General features: G+C 40.4%; 1 protein-coding gene across 4 annotated transcripts in view; it reads left to right on the top strand.

Annotated features, from left to right (window-relative positions):
- Nucleotides 1–20,876, top strand: part of LOC134546237 (protein NDRG3) — a 161,400-nt gene that overhangs the window by 108,407 nt on the left and 32,117 nt on the right. For all 4 annotated transcript variants that reach the window (XR_010079115.1, XM_063388917.1, XM_063388919.1 and 1 more), the window contains one exon: nucleotides 18,071–18,191. Coding sequence is in view for 3 of the 4 variants with exons in the window: in XM_063388917.1 (XP_063244987.1) it covers nucleotides 18,071–18,191 (121 nt within the window). In the remaining variant the exon portion in view is untranslated. The remainder of the gene's footprint in view (nucleotides 1–18,070; nucleotides 18,192–20,876) is intronic.

Here is a 20,876-nt window from a genome sequence, read left to right as displayed (position 1 = left end):
GGGACACTGTGGTAAAAATGTGCTTGCATCTTTGACTGCCTTGACAAAACCCCATTCATTTTGTATACACAGCATACATGCAAGCTTATGATTTTTAACTGTAGTGAGATATTAAAAAAAATTATTTAGGGACATTATTAATTTTACACTTAATAATCCTTCCGATAGTGTTAACGAATATTAAGGATGTACCCTTAAGAGGAAAGGAAAGGTAACATCGTGCATGGATGACGAGAGTATAAAAACAATAGTAGAATCTGAACGATTTCACAGAATTCAATGGGGCTGGTTTGGTCGGCTAGATATTATCATTATGGAGAACTGAATTTTCAGAAATAGTCAATACAGTGTATAGTTAAAAAAAATTCCAAAATGTTTTTCATAAAATAAGGGCTTGTAATCAAAAAATAAACAAATATGCAAATCATTTGGCTGTAAAATTATAAAAATTACACAGGAAAAATATTCTATAGTAACCAAATCTTAATGAAATTTTAAAAGAAAACCATTGAAATATACTTCGTTCTAAAATTTGGTTATCATAAAGGTTTTTCTTATTTTATTTGAATAATTTTACAACCCATTTTTTTTTCATGTTTGTTTATTTTTATGTTTCAAGCCCTTATTTTATGATAAACCTGTTGCATTTTTATCACTGTACACTGCATTGACTATTTCTGTACATTAGATCTTCGTAATGAAAATATCTAGCCGACAAAATCAACCCCATCGAATTATGTTAAGTCGTTCAAATTCTATTGTTTTTATATTCTCGTCGTTCATGTACGATGCGATCTTTCCTGTACTCCTAACGATGCAACCTTAACCGAAGGGATCCTTTAGTTTGAAGTAAGTGAGAAACTAGGCGTGAAATTTATATCTAAATTCTTTCTACGCGTACTCCACCTGGTGTACCAATTGAGAATTACTTTTCCGGCAATCATGGGTTGCGTCTTAAAATTTTTCACTCTTTGTTTTTTAGGCAGTTTTAAATTTGTACATGTTGAAGTTAATCACATGACAGTATTCTGTAAGTATTAAAGAGTGTAGACAGCAGTTGACTGGCTAACCAACAGACTGAAGTTAACAATTTTACTAAAAATATAGAACCACAAACCTCCCAAAGACAAGAATCCATGTAAAGACGCGAGTGACTCGTACTTTCACGAAAGGATACATTGGCGATTCTGTAAGGATCCAAGTAAAAGTGGACTTTTAATGATCCGTCTCGTCCGTCTATCACCCGTCCGTCCACCACCTGTCCGTCCACCACCTGTCCGTCCACCACCCGTCCGTCCACCACCCGACCGTCCACCACCCGTCCGTCCACCACCCGTCCGTCCACCACCAATCCACCACCAATCCACCACCCGTCCACCACCCGTCCACCACCCGTCCACCACCCGTCCACCACCCGTCCACCACCCGTCCACCACCCGTCCACCATCCGTCCACCACCCGTCCACCATTCGTCCACCATCCGTCCACCATCCGTCCACCACCCGTCCACCATCCGTCCACCACCCGTCCACCATCCGTCCACCACCCGTCCACCACCCGTCCACCACCCGTCCACCACCCGTCCACCACCCGTCCACCACCCGTCCACCACCCGTCCATCACCCGTCCACCATCCGTCCACCACCCGTCCACCACCCGTCCACCACCCGTCCATCATCCGTCCACCATCCGTCCACCATCCGTCCACCACCCGTCCACCATCCGTCCACCATCCGTCCACCACCCGTCCACCATCCATCCACCATCCGTCCACCATCCGTCCATACGTCAACAGGCCGAGCGATTCACAATGATCCGCACGTCCTTCGAATACTTTTACATTCTGAAGCTGCTAACAGACTAGAAGGCTTAAATAGTGGTATAGAATTGATCTTTTATAGGTATTATTACAAAGCGCGCTGGAGCCAGGGCCGTAGTGCGAGCCCGGCGACTTACCTTCCCCCCCCCCCCAATTCCCCCCTCTTGCGACGCGTCGTCGCTCCTCGGCGCTGTCACCTATCCCTTAGTGGCCTGAGAATTCCGCGGGCTTTCAGAGGCCACCACATGTAGTGGCCTGAATAATGCGTCGTTATTCTGGTTACTTCGAGAGTTGGGTCGGCCCGGAATGACGCGACACGTCACAACCACTCCAGTCTTTTCCAGAAAGACGGCCACCGGGTATAAAAGCGGTGACGCCGGCCTCCGCGGGGGTTCCAGCAGGCGAGTTGAGTGAAGTGCGAGTTCGGCGAGTGGCGCAGGCGAGGAGCGACGGGACCGAGCGAGTGTGACTGAGTGGCGCGTGACTGTGTGTGTGGACAGGTGCGAGGTAAGGGGCGAACCACTGTTGAGCCTAGCTGCAGTGAGGAGTGCGAACTGTGGACTGTGGACTGGACAGATACTTAGTGATTTGTGAACGGACATTGTGTGGTGATTTAATTAGTAATGTAAATATTAATAGTAAATAAAACTGTATAAAATTAATTGGGCTATCCTTACGAATCCGTTTTCTCCACTAGTAACAGTATATTAGATTGACTACCATAAGAGTTAAGCACTTAATAAATAGTTTTAAAAAATTTTCTCTGATATTTAAATATTTATTTGTTAAAATACTTTTAAACGTAAGTTAATATCATTTAGTGGAAGCAGGTAAACAAATTAACATACTTAAAAACCGTTAAGGTAGTACAGGTTGCCGGCAATAAGTATCTTGCTAACGATTTGGAGGTAATTTCGTCCGTCCGTCCGTCCGTCAAAAGGTAAGAGTTTGGTAAGGTTTCGACGATCGTGTGGATGACATTTTCCGGGCCATCTGATTGATAGTCACGTTATTTACGGACGGACGGGTGAACCGGATCATTGTGAGTCCAGCTTAACTGTTCGGAAAGGAAACAAAAAGTTTTGACATGATATCCCCTCTAATATGTACTTTTTCAAGGAACCTTTAGGCAAAAGTTTCCTTCAAGTAAGCATTAGGTGCTGTTCGTTGTATTATTTTTCCGGGTTGAGGCTTCGTGTGAGCGTTGGGGATTCTGAAGAGAGGGTGGTGAACCCACCGCACCTCTCAGCCACCCCAGTCTTCGCTCCAGCAGACGGGCTGTGGACCGACGGGCTGGATCGATCCAAGGTTCACTAGCCTCTTGACTGCACTCGGTGGCCGTCCTATAGGGGTGATCTATCCCTCCTATAATTCCCCTATTACAAAAAAAAATACTGTAAGGATAGCGAAAACATAATAATTTATCCGTCCGCATCTGACCATTGAAGTAGGTTAGTTTCATTTAATGTTATTGATGTGTAACGTCTTAGCTCTCCGTACACGGCATTAAGTGGGAGTAATTTCCTGAATGCGACGACCAAGTTCACGAAGCCAAAATGAAACTTTATACTATCAAATGTTTAGTGAATTTCAACAAGATGGGCAGTATAAAAAAATTCCATGTCGAAAATCAGGTCCAAAGTTGGGGTTTAGTATTTTTTCAAGTGTTTTTTTTTTTTTTTTTTTCATTTTATGGTAGCAGTTTTATTATCTAGTTTAAAATTTCGGTCTGCAAATAGAATGATTCAACAGTCGACGTGCGAATTCGGAAACTATGTGTGATGCGCGTCCAGAAATGCTCTTGAAAACAATTTGCGTATATTTACCATGCGTGGCGTTATTTTAAAGAATTTACGTTAACTTTTCGTGTACGAGTGTCGTACTATGTGTATTTGCAACATGATAACACATTAATGTTACACATCTCTGGAGAGTATTGAAAACACTCACTCACATTTTTTTACACTCCCTTTCTAACTATTCCCCACTCTCTCTCCCTCTCCCTCTCCCACTCTCTGGGTGGGCCTATCCTTGACTGCCTGTGGGCAAGCGATGTGGCGGGCCACCAACTCCTAGTGTTGGGACGAGGACCGGCAGGAAGCAGTAGGCGGCCGGCGGAAGGCCGTGCAATTCGATAACGCTGTGAGGTCGCCGGCACCTTTTCCGCGTTGGGACTGTAGCCAACTATCGATTTCCAGCTCGCGAACTTCCTGTTCCGCCGTTGCGTCTCCAAAGCTGTTTTCGTAGAACACCTATTTAATTAGGCCGCCTCCTCCACCTCCTCCCCCTCCCCCCTCCCCCCTCCCCCCCCTCCCCCCTCCCCCCTCCCCCCTCCCCCCTCCACCCTCCCCCCCCTGCACTTCTTCCTCCATTGTTGGCCAGCTGTGGAGCAGATAATACCACGACACTACAGATGCTCAGAATATGTCAATCTTTGCCTTGCTAATCTAACTGATGAAGATATCTAAAATTAAGGTTTTTATATACTTTTGTAACTTATGTACATGTACTTTTTTCTTTTGAATATTATTTTTTGATTTTTTTGTGTATAGATTTTTTTCTGAAACATCTTGTATTTAAATTAATTGCTATTTTTAAGTTTCAATTTTATTAAAATCCATGTTAGATTTTTATGCAATTTTTTATGTATTTATTTATTGTAAATTGTTACAATTTTTTTAATGTTTAAAATATTTAAAATAACGTACGTACATTACTGACTAGATGCACTCATACACAAGCGTGCTTTTGTGAGTGCTAAATTTCCTGTTTAATTTATGATTTATTGTCATAGAGTAAATGAAAAGGAAAGTAAAATTTTAAATAATAGAAGAAAAAAAAGCTGAATGCACATTCTTCATCACTGGTATACGATTGGAATTAAATTCTTAGCCCTCACGTCAGGTGGGGAAAGAAAATACTGTTTTTCCAAGACCGTTGACATTTTTAGGATGAGCTACTAACTCGACTACCTCGTGATTTACTCAAATAGTTCGTTTGGAGTAACATCTCGATATTCGGGTGGTTTATGTTAAAGTCTGAAACGTTTCTCAAGTGCAAATGAATTCGGACCGTCTTGGTGTGGGGAGAGTGATTCTACACTCGCGTGAAAAATATTTGACACAGAAAGTAGATGGCATTACGAAATAATTTATGTTAGTCTTGTAATCAGACAGCAACATTGTTTTTAATGGGTGCGTTGCGGTGGATGAAATATAATTCTATTAGTTTCCTTGGTTGTATTCATGGATGTAAGAAGTTAAGTCGTTGTGTAAAACATTTGCCATGTTAATATTTTAAGTTAAAATGAGAACGACCCAAATACCCGGTTCATATCTGGTTAGCAAAGGATTTTTTTTTTGTTACGACGAATTTAACGCCAACTAGCTGAATTACCCGGCGTTCCCTGGGCTAAATCATCACCCTTGGGAGCTTATTTTCAGAAAACTTCGTTCTCAGTTGATGGCTACCTATATCTATACTAATATTATAAAGCTGAAGAGTTTGTTTGTTTGTTTGAACGCGCTAATCTCAGGAACCACCGGTCCGATTTGAACAATTCTTTCAGTGTTGGATAGTACATTTATCGAGGAAGGCTATAGGCTATATTATATTATCAATAACATTAGGGATCCTTACTAAAAGTCCAATTTAGAATCAAATGCGTTGGAGGGGGTTAGATACAACATGCAGTACACGTACAAAGTGTGTGTTGACAATGCCGCAGGCGCTAGAAGTTTATTTCCTATTGCCTATTAACATTGTTGCCACACACTAGATGCCTTATTCTTAATTTTCCCATACAAGTAAAAAACACCCGTGTGATATTAACAACGAAGCAATCAGTACCCTCATAAGAGTTCAATTAGTATTTAAATACTTTTTATCACTTTAAATCGCAAACCTAAACTATTGTTTTTTTTTCCTCTCTCTGTGTTTAATTTGATTTTATTGCCCTTTTTTTCAAGTACATATATTTTACAGACTTCAAACTTCACAGTAATGTTCCTTATGTTACGCAGGATGACATTTTCCAAACATTAGATCCCATGGGTGGTTAAAACCAGGCAACAGTGGATACTTTGTTTGCATGAGAACAGGATTTTGAATTGTTCATGCCTTCTGGGTCTCCATGGCAACGGTCATCGCGCGGCAGTGGCGTACCCACAAGGAGGGGCATGTATAAAGAGCGGCGCAAGAGTGATCTGCCTGTAGACTGCCGTAGCGAAGTACGGGTACACCAGTTGTATGTTGCGTGCACGAGTCGGGAAACCATCGGTGCTATTCATTTTCTCTCCGGTACATTATACATCATTGTAATAAATTTTCACTGAATTTTTTTTTATTTACCATTACTGTAAATGGGAGATGTGGCTTAATTTTTCTCCATTAGTATAGCCGTGCGAAGCCGGGTCGGGCAGCTAGTATAAAAATATTCTGTGCAATTTTTAACGTAATAAAAATTGAATTTTCCTGCTATGCTATTGTGAAAATTCGGATAGTATTAAGCAAATAAGAATATAATGGAAATGGGGTCTGATTTAATGTAGATATTTTATGATATAACTATAACATCACATGCATTTAGTCACTTCATCGAGATAATTCACAGCAATAATTTGCTTATTTAAGTTTACGAGTTTAAAATGCTACCGATTTTTATTTAAAATTTGATCCATTATTAAACTAGTTTGAATAATTGTAAAAAAATTATCTTATCAACTGAGACGAAGAATCAAACATTTTAACGTAAGAGTAATGCCCATCATTCTTAAATTCATAGTGAAATAAAACCAGATCGTTCTACCATTAAACAGGGGTTCAGTCTATAAATAATTCGTTTATTCATAAAAATTAAATGGGAAATTATTTACTTACAAACAATAAGTGTTCAATCATAGTTAACTTTTTTGTTCAAGATTGTTGTGCTTATAGAATTTATTTTTACTATAAGTAACAAAGGCCACGTAGTATGAAATAACGGAACCATCAGACTTGGAAATGTTTTAAAAGTTATAACGGCAATTAAATACAGGAAAAAAATCATTTTTGCTAAAGTAAAATTTTTATAATTTAATATCCATATATATAGAAGGTTGTCTTTTTCTGGTGATGGAATTTAAACCAATTCAAAAATAACCTCCTCTGATTTGGAGGCACACACTTTGCCAATGCGCTATCAAAGCACAACTTAAATTGTAAATAAATTGTTGGTAATCAAACGTATTTTTAAATTTGGGATTACTCCTTTCTGTTACTTTTTAAGTTTACCATTTGTATTCGAGAATAGTATTGCTATTAAAAAATTTCATTTGGCACACCGATACGATTGGTGCGCTCCACAATGTTTACGAATTCGTGTGTGTATGTATGTGTGTGTGTATGTATATATATGTATATATATGTATGTATGTATGTATGTATGTATGTATGTATGTATATGCTGCAACACGTGGGTCCGCCATGTTTACGACTTAGGTTCGGCGGTAGCGATGATGGGTTTTCCTGCTTATGGGCCGATTGTGGTATTCTCAAATAATAACAAGCCACAGGCGGATATTCCACCGCAGCTCGTCGCTCATGACAGCAGTTCGTTAATTTCCAAGCTCCTGTGCACGAGGCTACAATTACTGGCCACAGAATGAACTAGTCAAATCGCAGGAACTGTGTTTAATGGGCATAACGCTATTTCACAGCATTCAACAGTAGTGGTACCGCCTAGTAGTCCGCAATGCTCGGAGGCTACGACAAATTGGCGAGAGTCTTGATGTCGCCTGCCCGTGTTTTTGTAATTTGAGAATGCGGATATTGTCGGAAGGCGGGTAGTCGTGAGCGTGGGTCATGACAGTGCGAGGTTAGCGCATTTGGAACGAGTAGGCGGGAGTCTTTATGTCGCCTACTCGTGTTTTTTTTTTTTTTTTTTTTGTTATGTATTTCAGAATCAAGCCTAGTGTGTGGGAGCTGGTAGTTTCCCCACCCGCCGCTAGAATTCTCTTCCGGAGCAGCTACGTAGACAATTTTTTGCAGATCGAAGCGGCTCCGATAAAAGCGAAAGACACTTTTATAAATACTAAACCCCGGCTTTCAGTGGCGTAGCCAGGATTTGTGTATGGGGGTTGTTACGAAGCATGCCCCCCCCCCCCCCCCCATTAAAGCGGGAGGTCCGGGGGTCCTCCCCCGAGAATATTTGGATTTTAAGGTGTAAAATAGTGCTATTGTTTAGCAGTTTTCTTTACTTAAATGTAAATATTGTAATGTTAAAATTTTTATTAATTTTGATATGATATTTGTTTGAGTGATGAATAAGAAATTAATTAAAGATTTGGTGCTAAGGGGGGGGGGGGGGGTAAACCCCTAACCCCCCCCCCCCCCCCGGTTACGCCCCTGCCGGCTTTGGACCAGATTTTATAAAAGGAATATCAGGAAAATATTGCTCATCTTAAAAGTTCTATAAAGTTTCCTTTTGGATTTGTGAACTTTGGTTCGCGCCATCCGCCACAGATGGCAGCACGGTGGTTACATATTTTCGTTCCATGCGACTTCTGTTCCATTCACGTAATTACTCCTAGCAAATGCTGCACCCCGAGAGCTGAGATGTTACACATCAATAGTTCGGTTCTCTTAGGAAGTTCCTGTGTTTTGACACGTGCGAGCTTAGTTTATTGGCCCTTCAATCCAGAAATAGTTTCCCCATCACGTGTTGCAACCGGCTGTGTGGATTGATAGGCTGCCTCGCTTTCGGCGAGCCGATACGGAAGCTAAACCTTGAACAGGTTTTTTTTAATTGAATTCCGGTGTAATTGCGTATCATGTACAGAATTTTTATACTTTACACTCGAAGCCATGTCTGAACGTTACTCGTGGCGAAATTGTAATCGGCTGCACATTGTTATTCTGAACTCTTTGATAAAAACTCTGTACAAGGTTGCTTTAGGGGAAATGACACACCGTAAATAACTTATTGCAACTTACTACGTGAAATTGATATAAACAGGTTCCTTCCAAAATATATAATTAAATGGAAATTATGATCAATTATAAATTACTATGTATAAACAACAAATCCCTGCACAATCATGGGAAATTTGAAAAATGCAAACATTTGATGAATGATTTTATAATTTTTTTATAATGAAAATGGGTTGTGCAATTTTGTAATCGTGAAAATAATAAATACTTATTAGCTAGAGTATAGCTTCTACAAAAAAAAGTTTTTATCTTTAATTTATATCGACAGTTCACGTCATATCTTTTTTTTTAATTTTTTTTAACTTTTCTATGCACAAAGCTGGGAGTGAAATATTACTGTTATAAGTTAAGTAAAACATGGACATTACATGTAAAAAAATCCCTTTCGGCATAGCCTACAGGCATAGGTAGATTTCGAAATACATTTCTTCTGGAATTATTTTGGAAACTTCTATAAACTCCTGGAACATTTCAAGAACTTAATGTAGCCTACATAATATCCTATATGTTCGCCAGTATTCAAAAAAGATCGATTTAACATTTTCTCGTATATCATGCAGAGAAATTATTTGAATGTTTTTAACTTAATGCATCCAGCTTTGATTGTCTTAACGTACCTATTTCATATTATGCTTATTAAGGTAGTTATGCAAATTATTTTTGATCTTCCAACACTATTTTTCATCCCTTGCACAAATACGAGGTCGTATAAATTTTTTTTTGGACAAATGTTTAATGTATCATTAAAATGGTTATTAATAAAAACCGACACATTTGATACTAAGAAAGTTTTAGTTATTTTTTAAATTTCAACCCCTGTTCGTTAAATCAAAAGTTGTTTCATCCAAAGGTTTTAGATAAAGTTTATGCGTTTTACAATAAATTTAACGATAATTTGTCTTTCTACTTTTACAGTAATGGTTTGTATTATCAAAAAACTGTTTTATACAAAAGTTATAGGTAAAAATTATAATATTTATAAACAATTTGAATGGATTTGATAGTGTACTTACTAAGAGAGTTAAAAAAAATTTTAAATTCTACCCCTCATTTTTTCCTACTCCTTGCAACAATGGTTCGTCTGATCACAATAATTTTCAGACAAAAGTTTTAGATAAAATTATAAGATTAACATCCGAACGAATTCTATGTTGTGCCTGCGAAGGAAGTTATGATATGTTTTGTCCTCCAATCCGTTTTTTTTTCAACCCCTTGCAGTTATGGTTGGTCGTATCAAAAACTTATACCAACGAAATATTTTGGTATTTCTCCTACGAGTTATAATACGTTCAAACGGACGTGAGATTTTCCATATTATGGGAGTTTTCGGTTTTTCAAAAACCTTCCCTATTACCGCCCTTTTACCCATTAACGAACTCGACCGATATTTTCCATCACTAGATTTTACGTATCAGTTTGGAAGTGATTTGTAAAAATATATTACAGTTATCGTGTCTACAAAATTGTGATATATATATATACATATACATATACATACATACATATACACATACATATATATACACATACATATATATACACATACATACATACACACACATACACACACTTGAGGTGACGATGGTTTTCGGGTCTATGGACCACGAAACGAAAAACTATTTTCTGGAAGTCGCGGCTACAATAAGTAGTATTTCTTTGATTTCTACCTTTAAAAAAAGAGGAGGAAAGCCACAATGGTCTAACTCCGATTGGCCAACCAAAGCCAGTGAAACTAGCTCTGAAACAAACTTCTAGCATTTGACTTTATACACACGCGCTTTGTTTTGCTAACCAATTACTGACCAGAGTGACTTCATCTTCAGAGCAGACATCCGCTCCAAAGTCTCATATCCAGTGGTGCCAAGTATTAACGGATTTTTAGTGATTATTACTGATTTAGACGCCCAGTTACGGAACTACGGATTGTTATGTTTATTACGAAAACAGAGAAACTTAAGGTGGTCTCAAAATCAGCGTTCCGTAATAAATGTCGCTCACGTATATCTTGTAATAAGAAGGCAAATCTTTTGTAAAGTACTTAACATAAATATGTATCTGAAACTTATTTTAGATTTTTAATTATTAAGTGGTTTACAAACCTGCGAAATTTTTAGATTACCTGATGACTGGATTATCTCTTTACTGTATAAAGGTAATTGTAATTATTTTGTAGAGTCTGACAGGGGTGGAAATTTCCAGGTGGGGCCTGCGCGACTCGAGAGTTTTGCGCGTGGGATTAACTGACCCCAAGTCATCTCTGGATAGGGTGCTTGTATGTTGTATACTGCCCATATTTTGGCTTACATTCCTGCAATGAGCAGAAAACTTTCAAATGTACAGAAAATTTTTCACAAGACACAGTTTTGACATCATACCCGTTTCACAGTCACGCTTCTGCAGGTGCAAGCAGGCCCCCCTCAGTGAGTGGCTTCGTTATTCCAGGGGGAGGGAGGCTATTAACCCCCCCTCCCCCCATCTACGCTCATGGAGTCTAGTTTATAGCTTAAACTTGAGGCCTTACTTAAGGCGCTCGAGTTTAAAGTCGGAGATCGCAGAAGGGAGTACCAACTAAATGCAGTGAGAAGTACGGTCCCTAGGCAAAAAAGAATGACCTGGATAATAATTGAAAACATCACTGCCTGTTTACTATTTAATATTTCCGCTTGGCATCGGCTTGGTACATTGAAATACAGAACCATTTACACAAATCTGCAGAAGATCTAGATCTCGCATTAAATAAAAGGACATCTAAAGTAATCACATATTATAAACACTATATTACGGGTAATTATACAAATATTTAGAAAGCATTAGTTTTTCCCTAACAGGTCCGTTGATTACAATCCTGGATGACGTAATTGTCTATAACTGTTGTTTAGGCACAATTCCCAATGTTTTGGTCAAACCGGACTCTCGTTTCGACGTAATTATGCGAGTCTCACATCCCGCACCACAGCAATGTGTTAAGTCTGGCTTGCAGTTTACGTAAATTCTCACGTAGCGTAAAAAGGAGAAGTAGAGTTTATTTCGCCACATTACGATTCAAGAAACTAGCAAGATAATGAATTTGAGTTTATGGTCAGTCAAGTCTCTCTGCTCATTGTTTTTCCTTGAAAAACCAACCCGGTGTGTGGCTGTTAATAGCGGTTGCGTCGAGGCTTACTTGTAGTTGCGCAGCATGGTGGACGATAACCCGGGCTGGGCACTGGTCGATGCGTAGGTGAATGGAACAGCCTTTCCATTTTAGCAGCGGCGCAACACGCCTGCACCCGCTAGCCGAAGTCGACTCACCAGCCGCCAGCACCGTCTCCCCGCTCGCCAGCCGCAGACCGTCGCAGGTTAACGCGTCACCATGACGTCATAAGGCTTCGCGCGCCGCGCGGTGTTGGCTCGCGGAAACACACACAAGCGCAGCGCCGTGAATGTCCGTAATGCTTATGTTTTAATCAATCTTCAGGACGAAAATGAACCAAGTGCCAAACAATCTATCATAACATATGATATAATTAATTACCAAATTAAAAGGAGGCGTGGCAAACGCCTCAATATCCCCCCCTTAAAAAAAAAACTAAATTAACACCAAAAACCAAAGAAATTTAGGTAGCTTCGAGCCACTATAAGGCGAGAAAACGGGGAAGCACTCAAAACACGCCATTCAAACAAACGACCTCAAAGAAAAGCAAGAAGAAAAAGCACACAGTGGGAGAAAACACGCGAAGAAAAACACATGAGAGAGACAAAAAAAACAATGATTAAGACCAAACAATGCTTTGTGCCACTTTCCCGTTTACTCGTTAACATACAACAACATACTTCAAAAAAAAATCTCTATTCACATGACTAAAAAGGGCAAAAACAATCATTTACTTTGATCGGGTGTGAACCTCTTAAGATGACTAATATGCGCCTTACGTGTCTCAAAACTTTTGTCCACACGCTGCAAAAGAACGGTTACTCCCCCTAAATGCCTTATCACCTTGTAAGGCCCCTGGTAAGAAAACTCTAATTTAGCGGTTTTGTGCAGCGCTTTGTTACTGATGGGAAAACTTTTGCAGAGCACCCAGTCTCCCACCTTAAAAGGATTTTCCAAGCGCCCCTTATTATATTGTTTCGCAACCTTATTCTGAGCGTTCTGGAGATTTTTTATAGCTTCTACCCATTTACTTTCTAATAAACGTGGACTACTGATCGCCCATAATTCCTCTCCTATACCCCAAACATTTAAAAGAGGGTGTGGTATTTTCCGCCCCAGAAATAATTCGGCGGGAGTGAAATGAGTGGCGTCATGTTTAGCCATGTTAAATCCTAAACTCAGCATATCCAAATTTTCATCCCACTGGCGATGGTCTTGATGATGATAAATAGTAAGTGCAATCTTGATATTTTTATTCACTCTTTCTACCAGGTTTGGGCAAGGATAATGCGGGCTGGTGTTAATGTGGCAAATTCCCCAACGAAAACACATGTTCCCAAATATTTGACTATTGAAATAGGCCGCATTGTCAGAAACCACATTCTCAGGTGCTCCAAAAATTTGCCATATTCTTTGCGTAAGAGCCTTGACAATTCTCGCCGCTTTCATGTCAGATAAAGGTAAAAAAAAATTAAATTTAGTGAAACCATCCACAATAATCAAAAGACAATTATTTCCCTCTCGAGATCGAGGCAAAGGACCAAAAATATCTATGAAAACCTTCTCCCAGGGACGCGTGGGCAGAGAAACGGAGTATTTACCCAATTTCGAATTTACGGTTTGTTTACTTAACAGGCAACTTTCACACGTGTTAACATGATTTTGCACATCTCTTTTCATATCCGCCCAATAGACTTCATCTCTCAATTTATGATATGTCTTGTCCACTCCTCCATGACCCCCAAACGCACTATCGTGATAATATTTTAGCACCATAGGCCGTAAGAGCTTAGGAATATAAAGTCTTTTCTCTTTCCCACTTTGTTGATAATATAATCTATGCTTCACTAACACGAAATTCTTATTTTTGCCCTGCAGTAAATCCCGCATTATATTTTGCCCTTCCAAATCTTGTTCTAACACCTCCTCTACTTTGTTGAATAGTTCTGGCTCCACAGTAAAACGCCCACACCTGATTACTTCACTCTCGTCTTCCAAATCCTGTTCACCGCCTTCCTCCTCAAACATCCGCGAAAGGGCATCCGCGACCACATTGTCCTTTCCCTTTACATGAATTATTTTGAACCTAAACCTAGTGAGCCTCATTACCCACCGCCCTATTTTCCCTAGTTGTCTCGGATGCGAAAACAACCAGGTCAAAGCCTGATTATCCGTGTAAAGGTCAAATTCGTCATGCTCTAGATAAGTGTCAAAACGTTCCAAAGCATACATGCAAGCAAGGGCTTCCTTTTCATATGTGCTATAACCTTTTTCATGTCTATTAAGTGTTCTTCCAGCAAACATAATGGGTTGTAGACCCTTGCCAAAATCTTGCAAGAGAACCGCGCCTAACGCGACACTCGAAGCGTCAACCTGCACTACAAATCGCCTCTGGAAATCTGGTAACGCTAACACCGGTGGGTGGGAAATGGCTTTTTTCAAACCGAGAAAAGCGGCCTCCTCTACCTCACCCCAATTAAAAATAACCCCTTTTTTTCTTAAATTATTTAAAGGGTAGCACAAATCCGCATAGTTCTCAATAAAGCGGCTAAAATAGCCCATCATGCCCAAAAATCTCATGATGCCTTTTACATTACGAGGTCTCGCGAAATTTACAATGGCCTCAATTTTGTCAGGGTCCATTACAATTTTTCCTTCCCCAACAATGAAACCCAGGAACCGAATTTTCTTTCTGGCCCAACAAACTTTTTCAGGATTGACTGTTAACCCTGCACCTCGTAATTTTTGCAAAACCCCTTCCACATGTTCCAAGTGTTCCTCGAAAGAATTAGAAAATATACAAATGTCATCCAGAAAACTAATGACATTTTTAAATTGATATTCTTTCAGAATGTAAGATAAGATACGCGATAAGCATTGTGAGCCAAAATTTACCCCGAAAGGCACTCTTTTCCATTGGTACTGTCCCCACGGGGTAACAAAAGCCGTGAACTTCTTGCTACTCTCCTCCAACATGCATTGGTGAAAAGCAGCATTAAGGTCTAACACCGTAAAATATTTCGCTTGCCCCAAATATTGCAGCACAGTTTCCACCTTGGGCAGCGGGAAACCATCTAGTTTTATGCGATCATTCAAGATTCGGTAGTCCAAGACTAAGCGATACTTCCCCGGTGTTTTTTTTTTTACTAAAAAGGCGGGTGAAGCGTACTCTGAACTCGCTTCTTCTATAACATTTTGCTTAAGTAAATCATCTATGATTTCCCGAAAAACTAGCATTTTGGGAGGAGCACATTGATAGGGCACACACCTCACCGGACGTTGATCAATTAATTCAATCCGGTACGGCATCAATTCACATTTTCCCACCTTTTCCGTAATTACATCGGGATAACGAAAACAAATATCCCTGATTTCGTCCTTCTGTTTTTCTGTTAAGTGTTCCTCCACCCCCTTTAAACCTCCGCAACAAACTTCAAATTTATTCTTGGGTGCCTCAAGACTAATTTTGACTTTTTTATCAAACGCGAAGCATAACCTCCTATTCTTACAATCCACTATAGCTCCCGTGCCCTTTAAGAAATCCCATCCTAAAATCAATTCTTCGAGTAGTCCAGGCATTACCCAAAAATCACGTGTCCAGGCAAAATTTCCTATTTTAAAGTGCAAACGTACTTTCAAGGAGATTTTCCGGCTTTTCCCGTCAGCCAAATGTACCTCAAACCCTGGCTCCGTTTTTAAATTTTTTTTTAGTTCGGGATGTCTCGTTATTAACCTACTCAAAAACGCCTGCTGTACAAATGAATTGCTAGCCCCGGTATCAATTAAACCCGAGACTATCTCCTCATAAAAACTTACCCTGACACACCTATTACTTCTAGCTTTCAATACCGCCAGACGATGCTTATTTTCAAAACGAAACCAGCTAACCCTTTTTTTTTGTAAACAATTGCGAGACAAATGCCCCCACTTGCCACAAAACCCACACACTCGTCTAACGTTATTCCCCTGACCTTTACTCTGCTTCTTCTCTGCGCATTTAGCGATGAGATGCCTCTCACTGCCACATGCATAGCACTTCTTTCTAATTTTATATTTATTACTTTGATCATATGCTGAAATTTCGGACTTTACACCCACCTTATCAACTTCACTGCACCTATCCACTCTCGTGACATTCAAGTCCGCTTCCCCATTTATCCCCAGGCTACTTTCACCCTCTTTTAAAATGTTTGATTTTTCCTCCTCTTCGCATAAATCGGAAACCCAACACACATTATCCACCTCCACCGCCCAATTACTAATATCGAACAAGCTGGTGGGCCTCTCCACAAAGCTACACTCCCTCCTAATGTGGGGATGCAAGTTTTCTAAGACTAACGGTATCCACTCCATTTCCCTCATTTGGACATTAAGGGCCGTACCATGGTCCAAAATGTCATGTACATAACTCAAAGTTTTTTCCCCTTTTCTTTGAAAACGACGGGTTTTCTCTATTATAAGTTCCTCTCTAACTCTACAAGGACATAAATTTTCCCATAACGCCTCCTTGCAATCAACCCAGGACATATGACTCTTATAACGCGCAATGAGTATATCGTAAGCTAAGCCTGTGCAACGCGAAGCAACAGCTAAAATTAAATCGCTCTCATTGGAAAAATAATTTGCGTTAGCTAGCTTGTCTACGGCCATGCAAAACTCTAATATATCCTCTACATTTGCTGACTGCAGTTTCGGAACATTTTCTAATGATCGCAAAGCAAACTTATTTTTTAGAAAATTTGTACTAAGCGAGCCAGACCCACTCGCTTCTGCCTGTTCCGTTTGCCATGAAACTCTTTCTCCTTTCAAATGCGCCAAAAACTTCTGTCTTAAAACATCTATGCTTTCGCCCGCACTGTGCTCGACTGACGCAGCTCTTAAATTAGTCATTATCTCCTCTTTATGTAATTTATATATCCAAGCCAATGCCATACTGGTGATATAAAAAATCAATAAGTATCTTAAACACCGAAAACTACCGCGTCTGCGACTCTGACCAGCAGAGTGGCGCAGTTTTGAGGCCTTACTTAAGGCGCTCGAGTTTAAAGTCGGAGATCGCAGAAGGGAGTACCAACTAAATGCAGTGAGAAGTACGGTCCCTAGGCAAAAAAGAATGACCTGGATAATAATTGAAAACATCACTGCCTGTTTACTATTTAATATTTCCGCTTGGCATCGGCTTGGTACATTGAAATACAGAACCATTTACACAAATCTGCAGAAGATCTAGATCTCGCATTAAAGAAAAGGACATCTAATGTAATCACATATTATAAACACTATATTACGGGTAATTTTACAAACATTTAGAAAGGTTAAGTTTTTCCCTAACAGGTCCGTTGATTACACTCCTGGATGACGTAATAGTCTATAAAAGTTATTTAGGCACAATTCCCAATATTTTGGTCTAACCGGACTCTCGTTTCGACGTAATTATGCGAGTCTCACATCCCGCACCACAGCAACGTGATAAGTCTGGCTTGCAGTTTACGTAAATTCTCACGTAGCGTAAAAAGGAGAAGTAGAGTTTATTTCGCCACATTACGATTCAAGAAACTAGCAAGATAATGAATTTGAGTTTATGATCAGTCAAGTCTCTCTGCTCATTGTTTTTCCTTAAACCAACCCGATCTCCGGTTGTTAATAGCGGTTGCGTCGAGGCTTACTTGTAGTTGCGCAGCATGGTGGACGATAACCCGGGCTGGGCACTGGTCGATGTGTAGGTGAATGGAACAGCCTTTTCCATTTTAGCAGCGGCGCAACACGCCTGCACCCGACGAGCCGAAGTCGACTCCACCAGCCGCCAGCACCGTCTCCCCCGCTCGCCAGCCGCAGACCGTCGCAGGTTAACGCGTCACCATGACGTCATAAGGCTCCGCGCGCCGCGCGGTGTTGGCTCGCGGAAACACACACAAGCGCAGCGCCGTGAATGTCCGTAATGCTTATGTTTTAATCAATCTTCAGGACGAAAATGAACCAAGTGCCAAACAATCTATCATAACATATGATATAATTAATTACCAAATTAAAAGGAGGCGTGGCAAACGCCTCAAACTTAATAGCGTTTGTAATTTAGCGCGTGTGATTACTGATGGTTGTGCCTGGCAGTTGGCAACGCTGAATGTCCCGTGGCCTGGTCGGTGTTTCAGATGTGTCCAGCTTCCAGGCGTTCTTCAACTACATCGACATGCGCGCGCTGCTGGACAACTTCTGCGTGTACCACGTGAACGCCCCGGGCCAGGAGGAAGGCGCCACCACGCTGCCTGAAGAGTGAGTACAGGGGCGCGCTCGCTGCTTGCGAGTGCTGGTCCACGTACATACGTAGTTGACACGTCCTTCGAGGCCCGTCTACAACAGTCCGAAGCTCTGGGCGGTCCGTGTCCTTGTCCTGTGCATGACGTCGCATTGTAGCACGGATAACTGTCCTGTGTACAATTGTGATGCCTTACGTCCGAATCTACTTATTTCTAAAGTAGTCACCATAGCGCAGTAAAATTTACAGTGCCAAATTGTTTTGTTTACTGTTTTCATGCTTTGTACTGAGTACGCAGCTAAGTTTTTGAATACTTAGGTAACTTGTGAAAGCTGTGGGAGTTCAGTTATATTTATTTATTCTGCAAAGCAAAAGTAAATGCTAATAAATGTCCGTTATTTTTTATTTGCCATTTTGAAACGGGAACCGGAAACAGAAAATAACACGAGTGTTCTTCTATGCTACCAAAGGGCACAGATTGGACATAGAGTTAAAGTTGACGAATGTATTCGGACCAGGGAGATTCGGACCATCGCCCACACCACCCATGGCGTCAGAGGGTCACGTGGACCAATCAGCGATAAGTGTCCGTCGGACACAATTTAGGATATTGCAATTGTAGACGGGCCATAAGGGGCTCATACACGCTCAGTTTAACTGTCCGTTTATCTGTGTGACGTCATGTTTGTACGATAACTGAAGCAACTGCGCAAGTTTTTGCCGTCCAGCCATTTGGGTTTTTGGCCTAAGTTCCGCGACGTCAGTTCTGACCGACAAACGGACAGTACTTCAGTTTTTCCAACCGTACTAAGTTAAGTTTTTACTGCTAGTTTAATTGAAAATGTCGGTCGCGATGGACACGAAGAAGGAGGAAAACTTTCTTCGTTTTATCGACACGTACAGATCTCATCCTGCGTTGTGGGATTTAGAAAATTCCGACTACAGCAATAAGATTCTCCAACCAGATTTTACGTCACTGGAAATGCTCCTATATAATCACTCATTTTTCCATGCTCCTTTTCCCCCCGCTGATTTTTATCTTTCTCTTCCTTCTGCAGTAATGAAGCAGTATCAAAAGGCAAAATGATTATTTTCTCTTATCGCGCTATTTTGGTGTTAAAGACATGGTATACGTGACACAACTAAAGAAAAAACTGAAGAATCTGGACGAAAAACTCCGGTGTGGCTACACACTCTAAGTTAAGTTAATCGTTAAGTTTTTTTCTTCCGATCAGGATTCAAATAAATTGGCAGATAAACTGAGCGTGTATGGGACCCCGGCCAGAACTTCTCAAAATGAACCACGTGATTTTCAAACTGCTCAAGATTTTACAGTGGCGTCTGTTTAAGGAAAGCATTTAATAATACTCTGAGGGCGGATGAGTAGTTCTGTTTCCGTATTTTCGTTTTTAAACAGTTTTTTTATTTAAAAAACAAATAGTGAAAATGACAATTACGCGTGCTTTCAGACTATGCAACACCCGCAGAGATTCTTGAAAGCACTCAAGGCAGTTGCATTACCTCTCAATACTCGCTCCCCGTCGCCCAAACTGCTGCGCCCCGAAAGACCAAGTCCGCACGTGGAAACGAATGGAGACGGGGAGGAAATGGCGCGTGGAAATCCAGGAAGAGCAGGGAACTGGGGCGGATAAACTGGGAGACGTCGGCTGCAGTATATCCGGCGCCAGGCATTAGGACGCACTTTGCCTAATTGCCGCTGTGAAGCAGAAGATAGTGTGAGAGAGAAACGTGAATACTAATTTATTTAAAAAAAAACAGGAATTTTCCTATCTTCCTTGGTTTAGAGACGAATCCTTGCTGCTCGCCTATGGGCCCCAAGGTTTTAATTTCGCGCCTCGGCTCACTTCGATTATTTCTCCAATCTACCAGGTACAGACCGTCAATAATAAATGGCGACCATTGTTTTTGCCAGAAGGTGGCCATTATTATGGATGGGGAATATTTACTGTTTTATGGAACGGAAATGTGTAATCACGGTGCTGCCTTCGGTGGCAGATGATGCGAACCAAAGTTCACAAAGCCAAAGGGAAACTTTGTAGTATTAACGGTTTAATGCATTTTAACAAGGTGGGCAGTATTTTAATAAATTTCTTTGTCGAAAATCTGGTTCATAATTTATCAAGTTATTTTCGCTTTTATCGGAGCCGTTTCATTATATAGTTTAAAATTTCTGTCTGCTACTCAAATGATTCAGTGGTCGACGTAGCTGCTCCGGCAGCGAATTCTAGCGGTGGGTGTGGAAACTACGTGTGATTGATTTGCCTCAAGAAATGTAGTCTACGTTAAATTTCGTGTCCGAGTTTCGTATTATAAATGTGATTGCAAAATGCGAACACGCGAATTTGCTTGTTACGAAGGTTAGATGTTCACATCTCTGGCGAGTACTGAAAGATGCGCTCACATTTGTTTAAAATTTAACATCGTAAATGAAGATTTGCTTCTCATAATCTGTAAAAATTAAATGAATACACATTAATAAAAATACTTTACTAAAATATCATCTTATATATACACGATTAGTGTATAAGTGTTTAATGTAACGTGATAAATACTTTATTCTTTGTCCTAAAAATCTCGATTCGTTCAACATTACGGACAACATAAAGTAGGCGCTCGCACCAAAGCACCCAGCAGACGATATACCGTAACAACTCTTCATCAAGAGTAGGAGCATCGAGAGC

This window comes from Bacillus rossius, chromosome 1 (assembly GCF_032445375.1).
Source record: "Bacillus rossius redtenbacheri isolate Brsri chromosome 1, Brsri_v3, whole genome shotgun sequence".
Classification (NCBI taxonomy): Eukaryota; Metazoa; Arthropoda; class Insecta; order Phasmatodea; family Bacillidae; genus Bacillus; species Bacillus rossius.
This window is presented reverse-complemented; position numbering and strand designations above follow the sequence as displayed.